The sequence below is a fragment of the Dromiciops gliroides genome, chromosome 4 (genome assembly GCF_019393635.1).
Source record: "Dromiciops gliroides isolate mDroGli1 chromosome 4, mDroGli1.pri, whole genome shotgun sequence".
Lineage (NCBI taxonomy): Eukaryota > Metazoa > Chordata > Mammalia > Microbiotheria > Microbiotheriidae > Dromiciops > Dromiciops gliroides.
Window position 1 is genome coordinate 402668278 of NC_057864.1, and position 21812 is coordinate 402690089.

At 37.9% G+C, this 21812-nt stretch overlaps 1 protein-coding gene across 2 annotated transcripts in view; it reads right to left on the reverse strand.

Moving 5' to 3' along the window:
* PLG (plasminogen) overlaps positions 1-19852 on the reverse strand; it is a 73069-nt gene extending 53217 nt beyond the window's left edge. For both annotated transcript variants that reach the window (XM_044002537.1, XM_044002536.1), the window contains exons 1-2: positions 19723-19852; positions 10744-10879 (exon numbers count right to left, since the gene is read on the reverse strand). In XM_044002537.1, the coding sequence (XP_043858472.1) occupies positions 10744-10879; positions 19723-19771 (185 nt within the window). In that variant the 5' untranslated portion in view covers positions 19772-19852. The remainder of the gene's footprint in view (positions 1-10743; positions 10880-19722) is intronic.
* Positions 19853-21812: the final 1960 nt, after the last annotated feature.

A 21812-nucleotide genomic window follows, 5' to 3' on the forward strand; every position in this document is an offset into this window, starting at 1 on the left:
AGGTGGGAGAAGTGGATTGGAAAGGGGAAAGACCAGCAGCAGGGGGCTATTACTATGGTACAGGCAATAGATAATGAAGCCCTGAACCAGAGTGGTAGATATATGATAGGCAACTATGTGATGTAGTAGATAGAGTGCTAGACCCCTCTTCCTGAGTTCAAATCTGTCTTCAGACACTTACTAATTGTGTAACCCTGGGCAAGTAACTTAACCCTGTTTGCCTCAGTTTCCTCATCTGTAAAATGAGTTGGAGAAGGAAATGGCAAACTATTTCAGTATCTTTGCTAAGAAAACCCCAAATGGAGTCATGATGAGTCAAACAAAACTGAAAACAACTGAACAAGGAATATAAATGAAGAGAAAAGAACAGATGCAATTATATAGCTTATAGAATTAGAATCGATAAGAATTGGCAACCAGTTTGGACATTGGGGAACAAGGGAAAGTGAAGACTGTAAGAGAATTCTGAAGGTTAGATGAAGATGGGGCTCTCGGTGGAAATAAGGAAGTGAACAAGAAAAGTGGGTTCGAGGGAAAAAACAAGTTCTGTTTTGGACTTGTCAAGTTTGAAACATCTATGGGATATACAGTTGGATTTGTTCAGCAGACAGTTAATGATACAACAATGAGCTATGAAGACATATGTCTTGGATAAGTAGATTTGGGAATCATATCTGCAAAAAGATGGAAATTGAACCCACAGTAGATAGTGGTTTAACTGAGAAAGATTGTAGAGGTAGAAAAGAAGGGGGACAGGATAGAGTCCTAGGGAAGATGCATATTTAATGGACAGGAAGAAAAAGATGATCCCACAAAGGAGACTAAAAAGGAACAGACAAGCAGGTAGATGGGCAACCAAGAGAGAATGGTGTCATAGACGTAAAGGTTGTCCAGGAGAGGTCAATAGTTTAAAAAGCTGTAAAGAGGTCAAATATAATGAGAAGTAAGAAGAGGCTGATACATTTAGTAGTTAAGAAACTGGCATTAGTAAAGTTGTTAAGAAGAGGTAAGTTTCATTTAGTAGGTAAGAGATTGGTAAACTTGGAGAGAGTAGTTCCAGTCAAATGATGGGGCAGGAAACTGAATCATGCAGAAATGAGAAGCGAGTGGGAGATGTGAAAGGAGTCAATATACAATACTTTCTAGGATTTAACTGTGACAAGGGCATGTAGGATGTAGGGTGACACATTAAGGGAATGGCAGAGTCAAGAAGAAATATTTTATGGATGGGGGAAATCTAGGCATGTTTTTGGACAGTGGGAATAGGGAGAGTGTGGAGATGAGAAGAAAGGGAGAAAGTGATTGGGGGTAAAAGCTACTGGAGGTAATTAAGGGAATGGGATCAAGAGTGCAAGTAGAGCGATTATCCGTGGCAAGAAGAAGGCCCACCTCTTCACCAGAAACTGTAACAAAGGAGGGGAGAACAGAGAAGGATGAGGGGTGTTAAGATGTGGAATTTGGGACAAATGGGAGCTGTGAAATTAAGGCTTATTTGAAATTAGATAGAATAGATTAGAGGCAGCAACCCAGCCAAACTCTGTCAATATTCCCCTCCAAACAACTTTAAAATAACTCTTCAAATCAAATTTTTTAGTGGCAGAGCCAACAAAAAGTCAGAGTAAGACATTTTTCTGGCCTAAGAAAACTTACAAGGTCAACAGGAGAGGTTTGTGACACTGTAGTGGAAGTCCGTCCAAAGGGCATCTATTCACTGTCATCAAAAGCAGCATGAGGAGCTAAAGGAACTGTAATACTAGAGATGGTAAAGGGGTTGGATAACTAGTCAGTGTCTTTTGCTGACATTGATTGGCAATACTATTGTCTAGGAACAGTTCTGGGCCACAGTTCCAGGATGGAGAGAAGCACGTATAAACAGTCACAAGGGAGCAGGGGCCCTGGTCCCAGTCCCAGGGCCAAGAGGACTGCTAACACTTATGACTACAGGGGAATGGAGGACCTGATCCTGGTTCCAGGGCCAAGGGGACTACTAGTACTTGTGGCTGCAGTGGGGCAGGGACCCTTCCTGGGTAAAGAACAAAGCAAATACCAGGAAACAGTAACCACACCTCTTTCCAGACCACACCACCTTGGAAACACTGGAAACTTGCAGACCCACAGAACTAGCTCTGAAAACAGCAGCATAAAAAGTCCTGAAGCTTGGAACAGTACCTCCCCACCCCAAGGTGAACAGAGCCCAGCTTTAGCAGAAAGTTCAGAGTCAAGAAATAGGCTGGGAAAATGAGCGAGCAAACAACAACAACAACAACAACAACAAAAGAAGAAGAACTTGACCACAAAATGTTATTATGGTAGCAGGGAAGACCAGGACACAAACTCAGAAGAAGATGACAATGTGAAAACAGCCACCAGTAAAGCTTCAAAGGAAAAATGCTAATTGGACATAAGCCCAACAAGAAGTCCTGGAAATGTTTAAGAAAGAGATAAGAGTGGGAGAGGAAAAATTGGGAAAAGAAATGAGAGCAATGCAAGAAAATTATGAAAAGAGAATTAGCAGCTTGGTAAATAAAGCACAATAATACTGAAGAAAATAACACCTTAAAAAGAGAATTAGCTTAGTGGCAAAAGAGACACAAACATTCACTGAAGAAAAGGACTCTTTAAAAAGCAGAATTGGCCAAATGTAAAAAGAAGTACAAAAACTCACTAAAAATTCTTTCAAAATTGGAATTGGACATACAAAAGCTAACAATTACATGAGACATCAAGAAACAATCAAATGAAGTCAAAAGAATGAAAATAGAAGAAAAGGTGAAATATCCCATAAAAAACAACCGACTTGGAGAATAGATCAAGGAGAGATAATTTAAGAATTTTTAGAATATTAGAATGCCATGATCAAAAAAAAGAACATAAACATACATTTCAAAAAAATCAAGGAAAACTGTCCCAATATCTTAGATTCACAAAACTATTTGGTACTAGCAAAGAAATAGAGTAGTGGATCAGCGGAATTAGCTAGGCACAGGAGACACAGTACTAAATGACTATTGTAATCTACTGTTTGATAAACCCAAAGACTCCAGCTTCTGGGATAAGAATTTACTATTTGACATAAACTGCTGGGGAAACTGGAAGATAGTATGGCAGAAACTAAGCATAGATCAACATCTTATACTGTATACCAAGATAAGGTCAAAATGGGCACATGGTTCACACATAAAGGGTGATACCAAAGGCAAATTAGGAGAGGAAGGAAAAGTTTACCTCTCACATCTATGGAGAGGAGAATTTATGACCAAACAAGAAACAGAGAATATTATGAAATGCAAAATGGATCACTTTGATTACATTAAATTAAAAAGGTTTTGTCCAAACAGAAGCAATGCAACCAAGATTAGAAGGAAAGCAGAAAGTTGGGAAATAATTTTTATTGCCAGTGTTTCTGATAAAGGATTCAGTGCTAAAATATATAGAGAACTGAATCAAATTTATAAGAATACAAGTCATTCTCCAATTGAGAAATGGCCAAAGGATATTAACAGGCAATTTTCTTTCTTTTTTTTGTGAGGCGATTGGGGTTAAGTGACTTGCCCAGGGTCTCACAGCTAGTAAGTGTCAAGTGTCTGAGATCAAATTTGAACTCAGGTACTCCTGAATCCAGGGCTGGTGCTCTATCCACTGCGCCACCTAGCTGCCCCAACAGGCAATTTTCAAACGAAGAAATCAAAGCTATCTGTTGCCTTATGAAAAAAATCTTCTAAATCACTATTGATTAGAGAAATGCAAATTAAAACAACTCTGAGGTACCACCTCATACCTATCAGACTGACTAATGTGACAAAAAAGGAAAATAATAAATGTTGGAGAAGCTGTGGAAAAATTGGAATACCAATGCATTGTTGGCAGAGCTGTGAACTGATCCAACCATTCTGGAGAGCAATTTGGAACTATGCCCAAAGGTCTATAAAGCTGTGCATACCCTTTAACCCAGCAATACCACTACTAAGTCTGTATCCCAAAGAGATCATGAAAAAGGGAAAAGGACCCACATGTACAAAAATAATTATAGCAGTTCTCTTTGTAATGGCAAAGAATTGGAAATCAAGGGAATGCCCATCAATTGGGGAATGGCTGAACAGGTTGGTATACGAATGTAATGGAATACTATTGTGCTGTAAGAATGCTGTAAGAAATAATGAGCAGGCAGATTTCAGAAAAAATTGGAAAGACTTAAGTTGACTGATGCTGAGTGAAGTGAGTAGAACTAGGAGAACACTATACACAGTAACAGCAACATTGTGTGATGATCAATTGTGATAGACTTATCTCTTCTCAGCAATACAGTGATCCAAGACAATTCCAAAAGACTCATGATGGAAAATGCTCTCCATGTCCAGAAAAAAGAACTGTGGAGTCTGAATGCAGATTGAACCATACTATTTTTGCTTTTTAGGTTTTTTTTTCTTTTTTGAGGTTCTGATTCTTCTTTCACAATATGACTAACGTAGAAATATCTTTAATGTGATTGTATGTATAAAACCTATATCAGATTTCTTTCTGTCTTGGAGAGGGGGAAGGGAGGGGAGGGAGGGAGAAAAATTTGGAATGCAAAATCTTATAAAAACAAATGTTGAGGGAGCAGCTAGGTGATGCAGTAGATAAGGTACTGGCCCTGGATTCAGGAGCACCTGAGTTCAAATCTGGTCTCAGACACTTGACACTTACTAAATGTGTGACCCTGGGCAAGTCACTTAACCCTCATTGCCCCACAAAAAAAAATTTTTTTTGAAAACTATCTTTACATGTAACTGGAAAAAATAAAATACTATTAAGATTGAAAATAATATCTTAGATTCAGAGGGTTAAATGGAAATCAAAGTAATCTACTGATCAATCCTGAAAGAGATCCCAAAATGAAAACTCTCAGGAATATTATAGCCAAATTCTAGAGCTTCCAGGTCAAAGAGAAATTGCAAACAGCCATACTGTGGTGCCACAATCAGGATCATTCAAGATTTAGCAGCTTCCACCTTAAAGGATCAGAGAACTTGGAATATGATATTCCAGAAGGCAAAGAATCTAGGATTACAATCAAGAATAACATACCCAACAAAGCTGAGTATAATCCCTCATGGGGGGAAAGGGATATTTAATTAAGTAGAGGAATTTCAAGCATTCCTGGTGAAAAGATTGGAGCTGAATAGAAAATTTGACACTGAAACAAAAGACTCAAGAGAAGCATAAGAAGGTAAGTATGAAAGAGTAATCATAAAAGACTAAATAGGTTAAACTGTTTACATTACTATATGGGAAGATGATATATGTAACTCTTATGAACTTTATCATTATTAGGGCAGTTAGAAGAAGTCTGCATAGATAGGGAGGCATAAGTGTGAGTTGATTATATTTGGATGATCTCCCAAAAAAGGATGTAGAGGTGAGAAAGAGAGATGCACAGCAGAGAACAAAAGAAAACCTAGAAAGAACCACAGAAAAGCCGGGCTGCTTTGAGAACAATGTGTAGGATTTTGTACATAGGTTTTCATGAAATGTATTGTATTATATTGAATTCTTTTTATGTTCTGCTGTGTATATGGAAATGGTTTTTTTCTCTTTTTGATTTATTTAAGTTTTAAATGAATTTTTATTTTTTTAAAGAAACAGAGTTAAAATAAAGGGATGAAGCAGAATCTACTATGCTTCAGTTGAAATAATAAAGACAGGAGTAGTACTCATGATCTTAGACAAAGCAAAATCAAAGATAGAACTATTTAAAAGAGATAATGAGGGAAACCACATTTTGCTAAAAGGTACTATAGAAAATTAAGTAATACAAACAAATTTTACAGCAAGTTTCTCTAATAAAGATCTCATTTCTCAAATGAATAAAGAACTGAGACAAATTTATAAAAAAAAAATAAGAACCATTCCCCAAATGATAAATGGCCAAAGAATATGAATAGGCAGTTTTCTAAAGAAGAAATAAAAACTATCTAAAGTCATATTTTTTAAAATGCTCCAAATCACTACTGATTACAGAAATGGAAATTAAAACAGTTCTGAGGTACCACCTTTTACTTATCAGAAATGAGAAATGCTAGAGGGGAACGGAGAAAATAGGAACACTAATGGAGTTGATGGAGTAGTGAGCTGATCCAGCCATTCTGGACAATAATTTGGAGCTATGACCAAAGGACTATAAAACTGTTCATGCCTTTTAATTCAGCAACATCACAGCTAGATCTATACCACAAAGATATCAAGAAAAAGGAAAAGGACATATATGTACAAAAATATTTATAGCAGCTCTTTTTGTGATGGCCTAGAATTGGAAATTATGGAGATGATCATAAATTGGGGAATGGCTAAACAAGTTGTGGCATGTGCTTGTGATAGAATACTATTGTGCTATAAGAAATGATGAGGGGGTGGTTTCAGAAAAACATGGCAAGACCTATATAAACTGATGCAAAATGAAAGAAGAACCAGGAGAACATTGTACATAGTAACAGCAATGTTGTAATGATGATCAGCTGTGGAACACTTGGCTACTTTGATCAATACAATGATCCAAGACAATTCCAAAGAACTCATGATGAAAAAAAATGCTATCCACCTCTAGAGAGAGAACTGATGAACTCTGAGTGTAAATTGAAGGACGATTTTCTCACTTTATTTGCTTTTTCAAAAAATATGGCTAATAGGGAAATGTTTTACATGATTTCACATGTATAATTGATATATTGTTTGTCTTCTCAGTGGGTGGGGAAGGGGGTGAAAGGGAGGAAATTTAGAACTCAAACTTTAAAAGGATGCTTAAATAAATTTGAAAAAAAATGAAAGAAACAAAAAAATAGAATAACTTTGTAGTGAACCTAATCTGCAACAGAAAGCAGACTAGAAAAAATACAAAGATTGGCTTCATGTAGGGTTATACTAATGCCCAGTGTATTAAAGATTGTCAATAAATTAATTGATTAATTAATTTTTTTAAAAAGATTGCCATATTATGCCAATGATTCATTCATCTTCCCATAGCATTGTTGAAGAGTAAGAGGGGACCATGGTTATTGGAATTAGGAGAAATTTTTATCAAATAGCAATAATGCTTTGGCAATGTCTGTAATGTGCATATCCTCCTTCAACACATATTACAACTTTGGCTTAAGAAAGTTCACTCATGAATACATCTATCAAATCTCGCCTGTAGGCATATAATTAAAATAACCTATGACATTTATATAGAACTTTGTTTACAGAGTGTATATATATATATATATATATATATATATATATATATATATATATATATATAATATTCTTTCATTTGACACTCACAAAAAGCCCCCATTTCACTGAGGTGAAATAACTTACCCAAGCTCACACTGCTAGTAAGTGTCTGAATTTGAAAACAGGTCTTTCTGACTCCAGTTTCAAGAATCTATATATTATGTTTGTTTTGGTTTTGGGGGGTAGTGAGGCAATTGGAGTTAAGTGACTTGCCCAGGGTCACACAGCTAGTAAGTGTCAAGTGTCTGAAGTTGGATTTGAACTTAGGTCCTCTTGACTCCAGGGCTGGTGCTCTATCCACTGAGCCACCCAGCTGCCCCTATACTATGTTTTTGATCAGCCTAGTGAGTAAAGTGCCAGTCAGAGTCAAGAATACCTGAGTTCAAATCTTATCTCATAAACTTACTAACTGTGTGACCCTGGCCAAGTTATTTAATTTCTCTCATCCTAGTTTCCCCATTTGTAAAATGAGGACAATAATGGCACATCCTTCATAGCATTGTTGTGAGGATCAAGTAAGATATTATGTATAAAACATTTTGCTGATCTTAAAAGTGTTACCTGAATTGCTAGATATTATTAATAATAATCATAATAACAGAATCATTTACCATTAGAGTTAGAATGGACTTGCAGCTATAATACTCCAACCCCTTCATTTCACATATGAAAAAATGTCACTGATACTAAGTGGCAAACTTTGACACAATGTCATGTCTTCTGGCTCCCAAGTCCAGTGCTGTCCATTGTTGAAATTATTAATGCTTTTTACATTCCAGATGTTTTGAAAGATAGGTTTTTGGAAACAAGATTCAGAAAGTATTGTATTTACGGTGACTATTACAATTCTACATCACATAGTCATCCCAACTGGTTGATGAAGCATGTGTAATTAGCACCCCGGGCCAGAGGAGATCACTCTTAGAAAGAAGAAACTAAAGGCAGTGAGGCTGGAATATGGGAAGCAACTTTCTATTTGAAATACAGCCAGTTCTTTCTGATTTATCATAAACCTCAGTACTTGGACTGAATCTGGCATTAAGCCCAGACTGCATATCATGCTGTTTTCCAATCTGACCTTGAAGAACTGGAAAGCACATAGAGAAGTTATATTAGAAGCAGAGCAGGAATATCTTCTAGAAGAACTTGTGTCAGAAGCTGGCAAGAAGGTGACCTTTGAGGAAATGCAGAATGTTAGACTGGAAGAATCCTCAGGCATCATCTTAGTTCAACTCTCCCATTTTACAGAAAGAGAAAACTGAGGCCTTGGGAAGAGGGAAAGGATTTGCCTAAGGAGCCAGTCAGTAACATAGCCAGAACCAGAATCTGAGTTCTCCTTACTCCTAGTCCTAGGCCCATTAACAACTTCTCTAATATCCCAGAAACTGCATGTAGATTATTTAAGGTCCCTTGTCAACTCTAAATTCTGTTATCAAATTGTTTATTGGGGAACAAACTAAACTAGATCTGTAATTAATTTCAGAATGCAGATGATGCTATTTCTGAACCTGGCATTGAGAATATAAGCTCTTTAAAGGCAGGGGCTATTTGATTTTTGCCTTCATATCCCTAGTGCCTGGCACTGTGTCTGGTATACAATAGAAACTTAATAAATGCTTGTTATTGATGATGGTGATATGTGACCTTGACTTCCGGAGCATGATTCAGAAATTAGACAGAGCACATCTAGCCAAATTAGCCAAACACTGCATGCTCTCTCTTCCTCTCTCCTTGCTGAGGGGGGCAGGAGACAGCACTCATCTCTCTACTTGGACTTTTTCTCTCCTCAAAGAAAAGGTAGGAATCCCTGTTTTCTTTTTCTCCCTCCTTCCTCCCTCTCCATACCACAAACAACAGCCAGAGTGACTGTGTGAGTTCTTTATCTTTATCTTTTTTGGACCCACAGACTGGCTAGCCAACAGCAGATGGCAGCTCTGACTCCATGTCACTGACGGGCTGCCACTAGTCCTCTCTGTCACCACATGACTTAGAACAGCTAAGCCCGACATCTGGCCTTTTACCTTTGGGTAAGACAGTCTCATTGAATTCTTCTTACAGGTACCTGCCTGGCTTTTCAGGGCTCAGATTTTTAAAATAGACTCCCTCCATAGAAGCTCTTTGGATAAATTAAACTATTTTTTCCATTTGCCTAGTTATGGTAAGCTAAAATTTGCCTAGAACATGTATTCTATTAGAGAGACAGAGACAGATGCACAAACAGAAGCAGACACAGAAAGAAACAGAGGAAGGGAGGAAAGGAAGGAGCGAGGGAGTGAGGGAGAAGGAGGGAGAGGGAAAGGGGAGAGTGACAAAAATACAGAGACAAAGACAGAGTGATAATCACAGAGGAAGATGAAGAAGGGAGGGTGAGAGAGGAAAAGGGAGAAGGAGAAGAGAGAGAGAAATCCATTTATTAGGTCAAGCATTTATGCGTCTAGGCGCTATAAGGATTTTTTTGTTGTGGTGGTGGTTCTGATCCTGAGAGTTTATCAGTGTGTAGGGAACTTTTTTTTTTTTAATTTTTGGTGAGGCAATTGGGGTTAAGTGACTTGCCCAGGGTCACACAGCTAGTAAGTGTTAAATGTCTGAGGCCGGATTTGAACTCAGGTCCTCCTGAATCCAGGGCCGGTGCTCTAACCACTGCACCACCTAGCTGCCTCTGTGTAGGGAACTTTTAATGAAGAAACTCCCTTCACGGATGCAGGTTGACAATTTGTCCACAATTTATAATATCAGGATGCTACTCGGACTGCTAAGAAGATAAGTCACAGGGGCAGCTAGGTGGCACAGTGGATAAAGCACTGACCCTGGATTCAGGAGGACCTGAGCTCAAATCTGGCCTCACATACTTGACACTTAATAGCTGTGTCACCCTGGGTAAGTCACTTAACCCTCATTGCCCTGACCCCCCCCCAAAAAAAATGAAAGAAGATAAGTCACATATGTCTAGGATGTGCCAGAGGCAGGGCTTGAACAGGTCTTCCAGACTCTAAGACCAGCCTTCTATCCACCCCGCTACATTGCTTATGATCTACTAATTCCATAATACAATGTAGAATGTGATAAGCACCAGAGGGAGGTACAAAGTACTATTGGAATTCAGAGGAAGGATAATTAGTGAAAAATAAGCTTAGAAAGGTAGGCAGAGGACAAATCCTAAAGGGCCTTTAGAAGGACTCCTGCTAAGAAGTTTGGACTTTATTCTGTAAGCAATGGGGAGCTATAAAAGTTACCTCCACGTCCGTGTTAGTAACGTGCCCCTCTTGGTAATACTCCAGAGTAGATATTAGTTAAGAGTACACTGAGACACATAGGGAGGATTAAAAAGCTAATGCTCTTTGCTCAGACCCAGCTATAACACCACCATTTTCTTTTTTCTTGTTAAATCCACCCCATCCTGATAAACAAATCCTTGAACAAATTCTTGTATCCCCCCAAAATAGTGTCTTAACCAGCAGAAGGCATGCCCAGTTGGGGCCCAAGTGAACTTACCTGCAGACAAATTCCGTTTCCTCCTCACATTTTGCTTTACATTCTTCTACACTGTTTGCCTCAAATTGCTTCTTTTGGGAACTAGAGAGTGAAGCCCCTTCTGTTTTAACATAGCTCTCCAGTGGATCTCCTTGTCCTAAAGAGGGAAGAAAAGAGAAAACTGCTCAAAGGAATAGCAAATACCATTCAGTTAATACCATCAATATCTTGGAATTCAGAGGGAAAGGTGAATTGGGGCTAAAAAATGAGAAATCCTGAATAAGGCTCCTTGCGAAGGAGTCTGGCTATTATTCTTTAAGCAATGGGAAGATATTGAAGGTACATAAAACTTCTTTAAAGTTGCTGCTTAGGGGCAGCTAGGTGGTACAGTGGATAAAACACTGGCCCTGGATTCAGGAGTACCTGAGTTCAAATCTGGCCTCAGACACTTGACACTTACTAGCTGTGTGACCCTGGGCAAGTCACTTAACCTTCATTGCCCCACCCCACCCCCCAAAAAAGTTTCTGCTTAATATGAATCAAAAAAATCTCACAATGAAGAATTTTTTAGAATGAAGTAGTTCTTCTAACAGACCATAACTATTTTGTAAAGCAGCATGCTACTGATTGAATGAAGAGAGTAAACTAAATCTCTGCTAGAGTCTCATTCAGAGGCTGCATTATGGTTTGGAAATGAGATTGGACTCTTGAGGGCTATACCAGAGTAACATAGGTTGTGTTAGTTCCAGAAACTCAGAAAACTTCAAATATCTAACCCATTAGAATGTGAACTCCTTGAAGGCAAGGACTGTCTTCTGCCTCTTTTGGTATCTCCCGTGCTTAGCACAGTGCCTGGCACATAGAAGGAGCTTAATAGATGTTTGTTGACTGATTGTATGGGCCCACTGAGAGACTGTCATCCAAAGACCAGGCCATGTGTGTTTAGAAAGGCTTGTCGCCAGAAGATCAGTGACAAATGTTTCCAGCCAGAGTAACTCATGAAACTCTTACAAAGAATAAGCATGTGTGTGTGTGTGTGTGTGTGTGTGTGTGTGTGTGTGTGTGAGAGAGAGAGAGAGAGAGGGGGGGGGGGGAAGAGTGAGGGGAGAGGTTGAGGAAAGAAGGGGAAAGAAGCCTTGTTCATCTTAGTGGATGTACTGCCCCACCAATGAAATTTGAGGCATTAGAATTATTAAAGAAGATATAGAGAAAGGGAGAGGAAGTTTATTAATCTGTCTCCTAATAAAACCTTGCTACCTTTTTACTTAAGCAACTAACAGTAATAGTCACAATGATAATAATCAAATTTAAAACTTGTGGGTTTTTTTTACAAACTTAATCACAAACTTTAGCCCAATCATAACCCTGTTAAATAAGTTGTTGTTGTTCAGTTATTTCCAACTCTTAATGACCCCATGAAGATACTGGAGTGGTTTGTCATTTTCTTCTCCAGCTCATTTTACAAATGAGGAAATTGAGGGAAACAGGATGAAATGACTTGCCCAGGTCACGCAAGTAGTAAGTGTCTGAGGCAGAATTTGAACTCAGGAAGATGAGTCATCCTGATTCAAAGCCTAGTGCTCTATCCACTGCACTATTTAGTTGCCCATCAGGCCTACTTTATTGTATATCTGTACTGTCTGTTCTAATATACACATATTATTTGACGGTCTCGATAAGGTATTCATCCAACTGCATGTTGAAGGGGCAGCTAGGTGGCACAGTGGATAGAGCATTAGCCCTGGATTCAGGAGGACCTGAGTTCAAATCCGGCCTCAAACACTTTACATACTTACTAGCTGTGTGACTCTGGGCAAGTCACTTAACCCCAATTGCCTTACAAAAAAAAAAAAAAACAACAACTGCATGTTGAGTTCTGGACAATAGATATTTTTCATCCACTTAGTCTTTTCCACGTGGATTTACAAGCCAAACTCCTTTGAGTGATTACAGGTCCCTTCTAGGAGGCATGGTAATGTCTTGGGACTTGATGTAATCAGTACAATCAGTATAACGCAGAACAGTCAAACTCAAAAAGAAAGGAATCTCTTCAGGCCACATGTTGACTTAGAAAACCACAAATTAATACTAGGTTGTACTGTATTTTTTTAAACATTTCTCACTTACATTTTCATCTGGTGGCCAAGTACAGCCCAGATTTGGGCACCTCTGATCTAGAGGGCCTTACCATGCACAAGAATCCCTCCTCTGCCAGTGTTCTGTGTTACTTATGACAATGGAGAATGCCTTTGGCAATCACGCGGCTGCCTGTTTTATGTCTCGATTTTTATTATAACATCATTGAACAGTGATCTTTATTGTTCTATCATCAAAGGCATCTGTAATGATATTGATACATGTGCAATAGAGGTTTAAATGAACTATAAGAAGCACTCCAGTATCTGATGGTCCCCCTGGATACTTCTGAAGACTCCAAGAACATGGTGACTCAGTAGTTAGATGTTATGAAGATAATGAACTTCATGACTGCTTCTGGCCATGTGGAGACCTAGCACTGAATGGACTGAATGACAAAAAACCTTGAGTGATCCCTTGTTCCTCTCCTGCCTTGTGACAGTGGCAGGAGACTAAAGTGCTGTATCAGTTAAAAAGAAAGACAGTTTCTGGCTGGTTCATTCCTCCTTTGACCATCCAGGTGGCATCAATGGAGACTTACAATAAGGAATGGGGCATTGGTTGGCCCTTCCCCACTGGAGCCTCATGGTTACCAGTTTCTCATGGCATCTGGGCTTCTAGCTTCCTTTTCTCCTTGTGTTTTCTTTCCTGAACCTCAATCCCACATGGACATGCCCAGGTTTGGCAGCAGCCTTGTGAGTTTAAAAGGTCTTCTTTTTCATCCTTCATTTTCAAAGAGGACCGGTGGCATCACGGGTGATGTCTTAACTTGGGAGTGAATTGGATATAAGGGAGGTAGAGTTGCACAATCATCAGCCTCACTCTCTCTTCCTGAGTCATCAAAGTCCAGCAGCAGGACAAAAGTCAAAATGACTGGCTGTGGCCCAGGATTTGGTGGATGACCTTGGAATCATGGATGACTGACCGAGCTCTAAGCACTCCACAGAGGCTGCTTCAACTGCCTTTGTAGCCACTGGAGCGAACTGTTCTCAGCTACCCAGAAAGTCTTCACATCCCCCTAATTCACTGACAGGTCTGAGGCCCATCAGTTATCCTCAACCTGGTTTAGCCTGTCTGCTTAGATGATTTGCTTGGGTGTGGCCACTGCAGATGCTATAGCTTCTTGGAGGCCCTGGGCCTACTGAGTGAAGCTGACTAATGGCAATAGGAGTTTCTTAATAAGAAAAAACAATCACCGACAAGAGGAGGAGACCAATACCCTGAAACTATAGATTTGGAGGAACATAGTATTGTTGTTTGCCCTTCATTTTTGAAGAGGACCAACAAGAGTCGAGGTGAAAGCTAAAATGCCTGATCAACATCAGGGCCTACAAACTGCTGCATGTTTTGATGATATCTAATATCAGTCTCCCTGCAGATTGTAACAGTAGTTATAAGTTACTGAATCCTGTTTTAAGTCATTCTATCAATGCTCACTATGTCTTTCATGTTTAGCATTCTTCTGTGTGTAAGAATAAAATACTTGTCCCATAACTAATTTACAGTTGACACTGAGTACCTTTTATCTGAGTACATTGCCCTTTGAACAGACCCAGACATAAACTTTAAATAATTTGTCCCCAGAGCACTAGGGTGGAAGATTTCATGAGCTGAAAAGCATGAGAAAAAGAAGCCAAGGTGCACCCACCATTAGAGCAGAGGTTCTTAAACTGGGGTCTGTGAACTTGCCAAGTGTATTTCAATGTAATTGATTTCCTTTGTAATCCTAGACATTTAACTTTATGCATTTAAAAACATTATTCTAAGAAAGAGTCCATAGGTTTCACCAAACTGCCAAAGAGAGCCAAGAAACACACACACACACACACATACACATGCACACACACAAATGGTTTAGGAATCTCTACATTCTGGCCTTGGCTTCCCAAAAGTAAACCTAGTACAGCAGCTACTATTATGACACCTGACAAAGAGTATATGAATATTTACTTAGGTATATGTATGTTTTTGTAGAATCAACAACTATCATTAAGTACTTTGTGTATGGCCTGGGGGAGGGCAAGTGTTGATAAATATTATAGTTGTAATGGGGCAATTAATAACAATTCACAAAATCTCAGAGTTGGAGGGCACCTAAGAGTTTATGAGTAAAGGAAGATGCATTGTCCAAAGGAAGCAGCAGTCTTGGCTTGGGAGTCAGAAGACCTGTGTTTGACTTCTTTCTCTGATGCTTACTACCTATGTGTAACTCCCTTGGCCTAAATTTCCTTATATATAAAATGGAGGAATAGCATAACATAACCTCTGAGGTCCCTTCCAGAAGTAGATCCATAATCCTATGATCAAGAATACCTTCTATAAAATACACACACACACACACACACACACACACACACGGCTTTTGCTTGAAAGACATCTCCCTGAATTTTGGAATAACTAGCTAGTAGGAAGTATTTCCTCATCTCAACCTCAACTGGATTCTTTGTAGCTTCCATTCACCATTTCTAGTTTTTCCCTTCTGGGGCTAAATTAAAAAAAAAAAGTTTAACCTCTCCCCCTACCTTCTCTTCTCCAAACCAGATATTCCTAGGTCCTTCAGTAGATCTCATATGGGGATTTCCGCCTCACTGGAAATTTTTCAAGTAAAAACTGAAAACTGGCTTGAGTATGTTGTAAATGAGATTCTTATTCAGGATGTTTGTTGTCGTTCAGTCATGTCCAACTCTTCGTGACCCCATTTGGGGTTTTCTTGGCAAAGATATTTGGAGTGGTTTGCCATTTCCTTTTCAAGTTCATTTTGCAGGTGAGGAAACTGAGGTGAAAAGTGTTATGTGATTTGCTCAGGGTCACACAGTCAGTACATGTACAAGACTGGATTTGAACTAAGCTTTTCCTGACTTCAGGCCTGGTGCATCACCTAGCTGCCCTGATACTCAGGTTGTTCTTGATGACTTCTAAGTTCCTCTTAACTCTGAGATACTATGATAAATCTGAAAAACTTCTTTGCAATGTTTACTCTCCTTTGAACTTTCCATCTTTATGCTGCTTATGTAGCCTCAGAGGTTTGTGTAGAAACCCCACCCCTTCATAGTCCCTGGAAGCTCTAAGGTAAGAGGACCCAATAGCCTTTCTCCTCAATATGGAATTTGGAATGCTACTAGACACCATTAGTTGAAAATTACCATAAATAAGCATTTATTAAGTGCCCACTTTGTACCAAGTTAATCACTTTGTATTCAAAGACAAAAGTGAAAGTTCCTGCCTTCAGTGAGAGTCATCTTCTAAACACATATTTAGATTGCAAATTCCACAAAGCTATATCAGTCATTAGAAGATGGCAATCCCTAACATGTGTCCCTAAACATGATTTTTGAGGAGTTAGCACCCCAGCATGACTATCAATCCATTCAATTCTGTTTAAGAAACATCTATTAAGTTCCTACCATGTGCCAGGCACTGTGGCATGCCAAGAGAAAAATCCATCCCAGACTTTTAACACCTTACCTATCTAAAAAGCCTGGTGTCCATCCCGTCAACCCTTAATACAGGCTAAATAATATTCATGCTTAATAGATAAGTTTTTAAACCGTGTAAAATGTAAATGCTTTTATTCAATAACTTCCTAAGACAAGTATTACCTATCCATTCCTTTATCTCATTCTCTACATTTTGAACTTATTACACTGTTCTATCTTTTCTCCAGAAGGATCTGCCTACTTGCAGGGAACCATGAAATTGACTTGTCTCTCAACTAAATTCAGAAGACAGAGGATCTTTTAGGTTGAACCCTACTAAGACCTTCTCTTTCTCTTCTAAAAGTTGGTGAGTCTATTGTGAAGGATGGGGGTGGAAGAGGAAAATCTCCACTTTGGTTACTGAGGTTTGGAGAAAGAAAAGAAAGCTGATTTGACAGATTGATGTTAAACGTAGGCTGAAGCAAAGCAGATGTAGACCTTGAGAACCCATTAGCCACCCTCCTATTCCCATCCCACCCTTACAAGTATGGCAAAGCTCACCTTTCATCTTTTTCTGATTTTAACCTCCTTTGGTTACCTTTACCCCTTCTTTTGCCAGTATTATTAAACTGTTTCATTTCCTTCCACTTGCTGCTGCTCCCCCTCCCACACCCTACCACCCCAGCCCGAGTTTCTTTTGAGATTACTTATAGGACTGGTCTACTCTGAAATTTCTAGTCTGTTGCTGAACCACACTAACCTTAACTATTACACAGCTGTATAAGCAGCTTAAAGCCCCATCTTTCACTAGGTCTCAATATACAATTTCAAATAATGATACTATGGTAGACAAAGGGAGATAGGAATAGCTCGTGTCCTTCTAAAACTTAGGCTCTTAGAATCTATAGGATCTTAGAATTATAAGTAACCTTAGAGATCATCGCCACCAACCAACCCCTACCTGAACATCCCCCCCCACACACACACACCCCTAATTAAGTAATCTCCCAGCCTCTACCTGAAGACCTCATTTTTTCATTCTTAGTTTGAGACACCTTCAACAATGAATGACTGAATGGATGACTGACTGTATGTGAATCTTGAGATAAAAATATTAAGATTTTGATAAAAGTTATTACCTTTAGGGATCACATAAGTTACTTTTCACCATTAAGTATGTATTGAAAATATCCAATCTAATATACCCTGAGAAGATACTAGAAAAGAACCAGTTTTGAAGTTTATATTCCAGAAACACAGGAATCAACTCTAGAATGTTTTCTTCTTATGAATTTTGGGATTGACTTTGGCCCTTCCCAAGTGACACCTCTTGTTCAGCTTGTATATTTTCTCATTTTCTCAAAGCAGTTGTAGTCTAGAAGGAACCTGAATTCTTGGGGCAACATAAACCTATCCATTTTAGCAGCGAAAATATTTTCACAGAGTAAACTCAAGAGGAGAATATATTGTTACTGAAACAAGTGCATCTTTAAAAATAAATCAAAGTAAATTAAAATGTTAAAAAATGGAAAAAATAAATCAAAATGGGTTTGTTTTTTTTAATTTTTTGTAAAATTGTAAAATACTTGTACAGCTGCTAAATGCAAATGTAAAATGTTCATTCCAATCCATTTGGAAGGGCTATTTCAGTGCTGTAGGAAAATGATAGTAAAAGAAAAAAGAAAAACTTAAATTAAAAAAACTTTTTAAAGAAAAATTAAAACAAAAATAAATTCTGGTATTTAAAAAGATGTATTCTTTTAAAGAATCCCCCCTTAGATTGGCTAAGGTAAGCATTATATATTATGCATATATAATATAGTATGCATAATATTATACATCATGTAGGTATATATAAGTGTATATATGCATGTGTATACACAAATAGACATACATATATACTGACAGATAAATGTTTCTCCATAGTTTTCTAACCTCTGTTCAGATTTCTGAAACAGGCCTTCATTTCCCATAAATAACTATTTGCTTATTGCTTATCTGAACTCTCTTTGTTTTTCTTTGCTCTGGACAGCTAGCAATACAAACAAGTGCTCAATGATAGGTTTGTTTAGTTTTTTGTGTTTTTTTTACATGGAAATGATTTTATTAATAAAGATGTTGAAATGTGTGCATACCAATGTAAGTACAAAGCTCTTTTAACCTCAGCAATCATTACACTAAAACAGGAGCAGATTTGCCAAACTTATACAACAGTAATAGTTTTTAATTAACTAATTTAAATTAGTTTTAATTAATAATATTAATATTTAATTGGTGTTCATAATAGCTTTTAATTAATATTTCCTCTGTTTAGTCCTCTGCCTCCCATTGCAGGGGTCACACCTCTCTGTTACAGTTTTTAAGAAACCATTTTGTAAAGTTTTCTATCTCCTCATTTATGTCAACCCTAGGGCATCTATCTGCACATTTTTAATATAACTAAGTGCTGTACAAAAGTTGTTAACTCATACAGAACACTGAAAAAGACAGCCCAGCAAATCCCTATCTTTATATCTGTCTCTTTCTGAATTATTCACCTTTTAAGAATGCAAGAAAACAAAAATTGTTCTAACAATTCACTAAAAAAAAAAAACACACACCAAAAACCCAGATTATACTGAGTAGTAAGATGGAAATTCCAGCTAAGGAACCTCTCAAAAAGAGTTGTTGCTAGAGGGAAACATTTAACCATTGCCCCACTTTTTACATCTAACTGGACTTGAAGTCACACACACACACACACTCATATCCCATAATTATATCTCTTTGATGTACTCTATCATTATTTCTAGGGTCCTATTTTTTCCCTTATATGTACCTAATTTTAAAGAATAGACCATAATGCTCAAGGTTGTATTTTATCATTTAAAATTTGTCTTAATTTTGTGAAAATTTGTGAAAATGTTCTATTTCAAATAAATTAAGGGTCATGATAATGGAATCTATTTATTGGTCACTTGGCCAAACTCTTTTTGGAACACCAAGTGACTAGTTTGACTCTTTTGTTTAACCTTTCCTTTTTAAGTATACTGGAACTTGGAAAGTAATTCATTTTCCTCTCTACCCCACTTATCTCTAGTATTTTGACAATATTCATGGGGAAATTGCTATCATCACCTGATAAGTCTTTCAGTTTTCTACCATCTTTTGGCCTGACAATCCACTGGACCAAATGCTAAAAAGAGCCAATTTATACATAAAGTCATTTCAAGAATCATTTTTAATATTAATATTATATAATATATGTAATACTATAAAATTATATAATTTTATGTATTATATAATAGAGGAGTATTCAAAGGTGCTGTTGAGTCTTAACTGTGCAAGCATTTGCAACATGCTTATTTTTTCCTACAAAAAAAAATTTAAATTATGAAAAAAAATTAGAAAATTTAGGTGCTCTTAAAACTACGCATTACATCAAAATAAATAGTTTTCAAAGTCTTACCTGATTTAAGAAATAAGAGAAAAAGAAAGATTACTTTCCCATATTCCATTTTGGGGTTAGCTGGCAGGGTCCAGAAGGCTGTGTGTCCCAAAGCCCCAAGCTTTATTGACTCATCCAAGAAAAAAGGACCATCAACAATAAAAACCAGTCAAATTAAGTTAATTATTCTCCCAGAGACCCTTGCCATTCTGCTCCAAGTGTTTAAACATTACCTTCCATGGAAGTTCTTACAAAATGTTTGATGCCAGTATTTGTTTTAAATGCTAGATAGTGATGAAAGTTGTCCCCCTCCCCATATCCCATTCTCACTGCCTTTTCCAAAACCTTGCCCCCATTTTTTTTATCTCCCTATATAGCCTATATGCTTGTTTTCTTCCTTTATTCCCTTTCTGGTTCATTAAAAGAAAGTGAGAAACATGCTGGCTCTGAAATACCTAGGCCTTCTGTTACTAAACTCAATCTTGACACATTCCCATAATCACTCAAGTCCTACCAAATGATGTGAATTACTATGCAACTCCAAATTGTTATTTTGTTGTTTGATTCTCTAAACAATTTTATTCGTGGTAGACTATAAGTATCATTCAATCAACAAATATTTAGTGAGCACCTATTAATATGCAAGACACTGCTTGGGCCAAGACTTCAACCCTTCAAGGATCCATGATTTCATTCAGGTAGCTCTGCCTACTACCAATACAAATCACCATCCCTCTTCTTTTATAGACAACATTAACGAGCTATTGTGGTTTTAAAAGAAATACCTGTTGATCAACAGTCTGATGACAAGAACAACATGTACATAAGGAAACGTGTTTCAAATATTTGCAGAATAAACACAAGATCAGTTTTTAGAAGGAGAAGAGAAGGTGCTAGCTGGAAGAATCATGTATAAAATGGTACTTGAGTAGAGTTTTGAAGTAAACAAGGGCTTCTAAAAAGGTCTGGGCTAGGTAAGGAAGGAATCTATTCCCACCATGGCAGCAACATCTGCTCAACACAAGCTATTAAAAGATAATGGGAGGGGCAGCTAGGTGGCACAGTGGATAAAGCACCGGCCCTGGATTCAGGAGTTCCTGAGTTCAAGTCCGGCCTCAGACACTTGACATTTACTAGCTGTGTGACCCTGGGCAAGTCACTTAACCCCCATTGCCCCGCAAAAAAAAAAAAAAGATAATGGGAGGGGGCAGCTAGGTGGCACAGTGGATAGAGCAGTGGCCCTGGATTCAGGAGGACCTGGATTCAAATTTGGCCTCAGACCCTTGACATTTTATAGCTGTGTGACCCTGGGCAAGTCACTTAACCCCAATTGCCTCACCAAAAAAAAAAAAAAAAAGTAACGATAGACAATGTAAAATACTTGGGAGTCTACCTGCCAAGACAAACCCAGGAACTCTATGAACACAATTAAAAAAACACTTTTCACACAAATCAAATAAGATCTAAATAATTGGAAAGATATCAATTGCTCATGGATAGGCTGAGCTAATATAATAAAAATGAAAATTCTACCTAAATTAATTTACTTATTCAGTGCCATACCAATCAGACTACCTAAAAATTATTTTATAGAGCTAGAAAAAATAACAAAATTCATCTGAAAAAACAGAAGGTCAAGAATATTGAGGGAACTTATGAAAAAATGCACAGGAAGGTGGGCTGGCTGTACCAAATCTGAAGCTTTACTATAAAGTGGCAGTCATCAAAACTATTTGGTACTGGCTAATAAATAGAGTGGAGGGTCAATGGAATAGGTTAGGCACAGGAGACACAGTAGTAAATGACTTTCGTAATGTACTGTTTGATAAACCCAAGGACCCCACCTTCTGGGATAGGAACTCAGTATTTGACCAAAACTGCTGGGAAAACTGGAAGATACTATGGCAGAAACTAGGCATAGACCAACATCCTACACCTTATACTAAAATAAGGACATAAAAGATGATACCATAGGTAAATTAGGAGAGGAAGGAATAATTTACCTCTCAGATCTTTGGAAAGGAGAGCAGTTTATGACCAAACAAAAGATAGAGAATATTGTGAAATGCAAAATGGATGATTTTGATTACATTAAATTAAAAAGGGTTTGT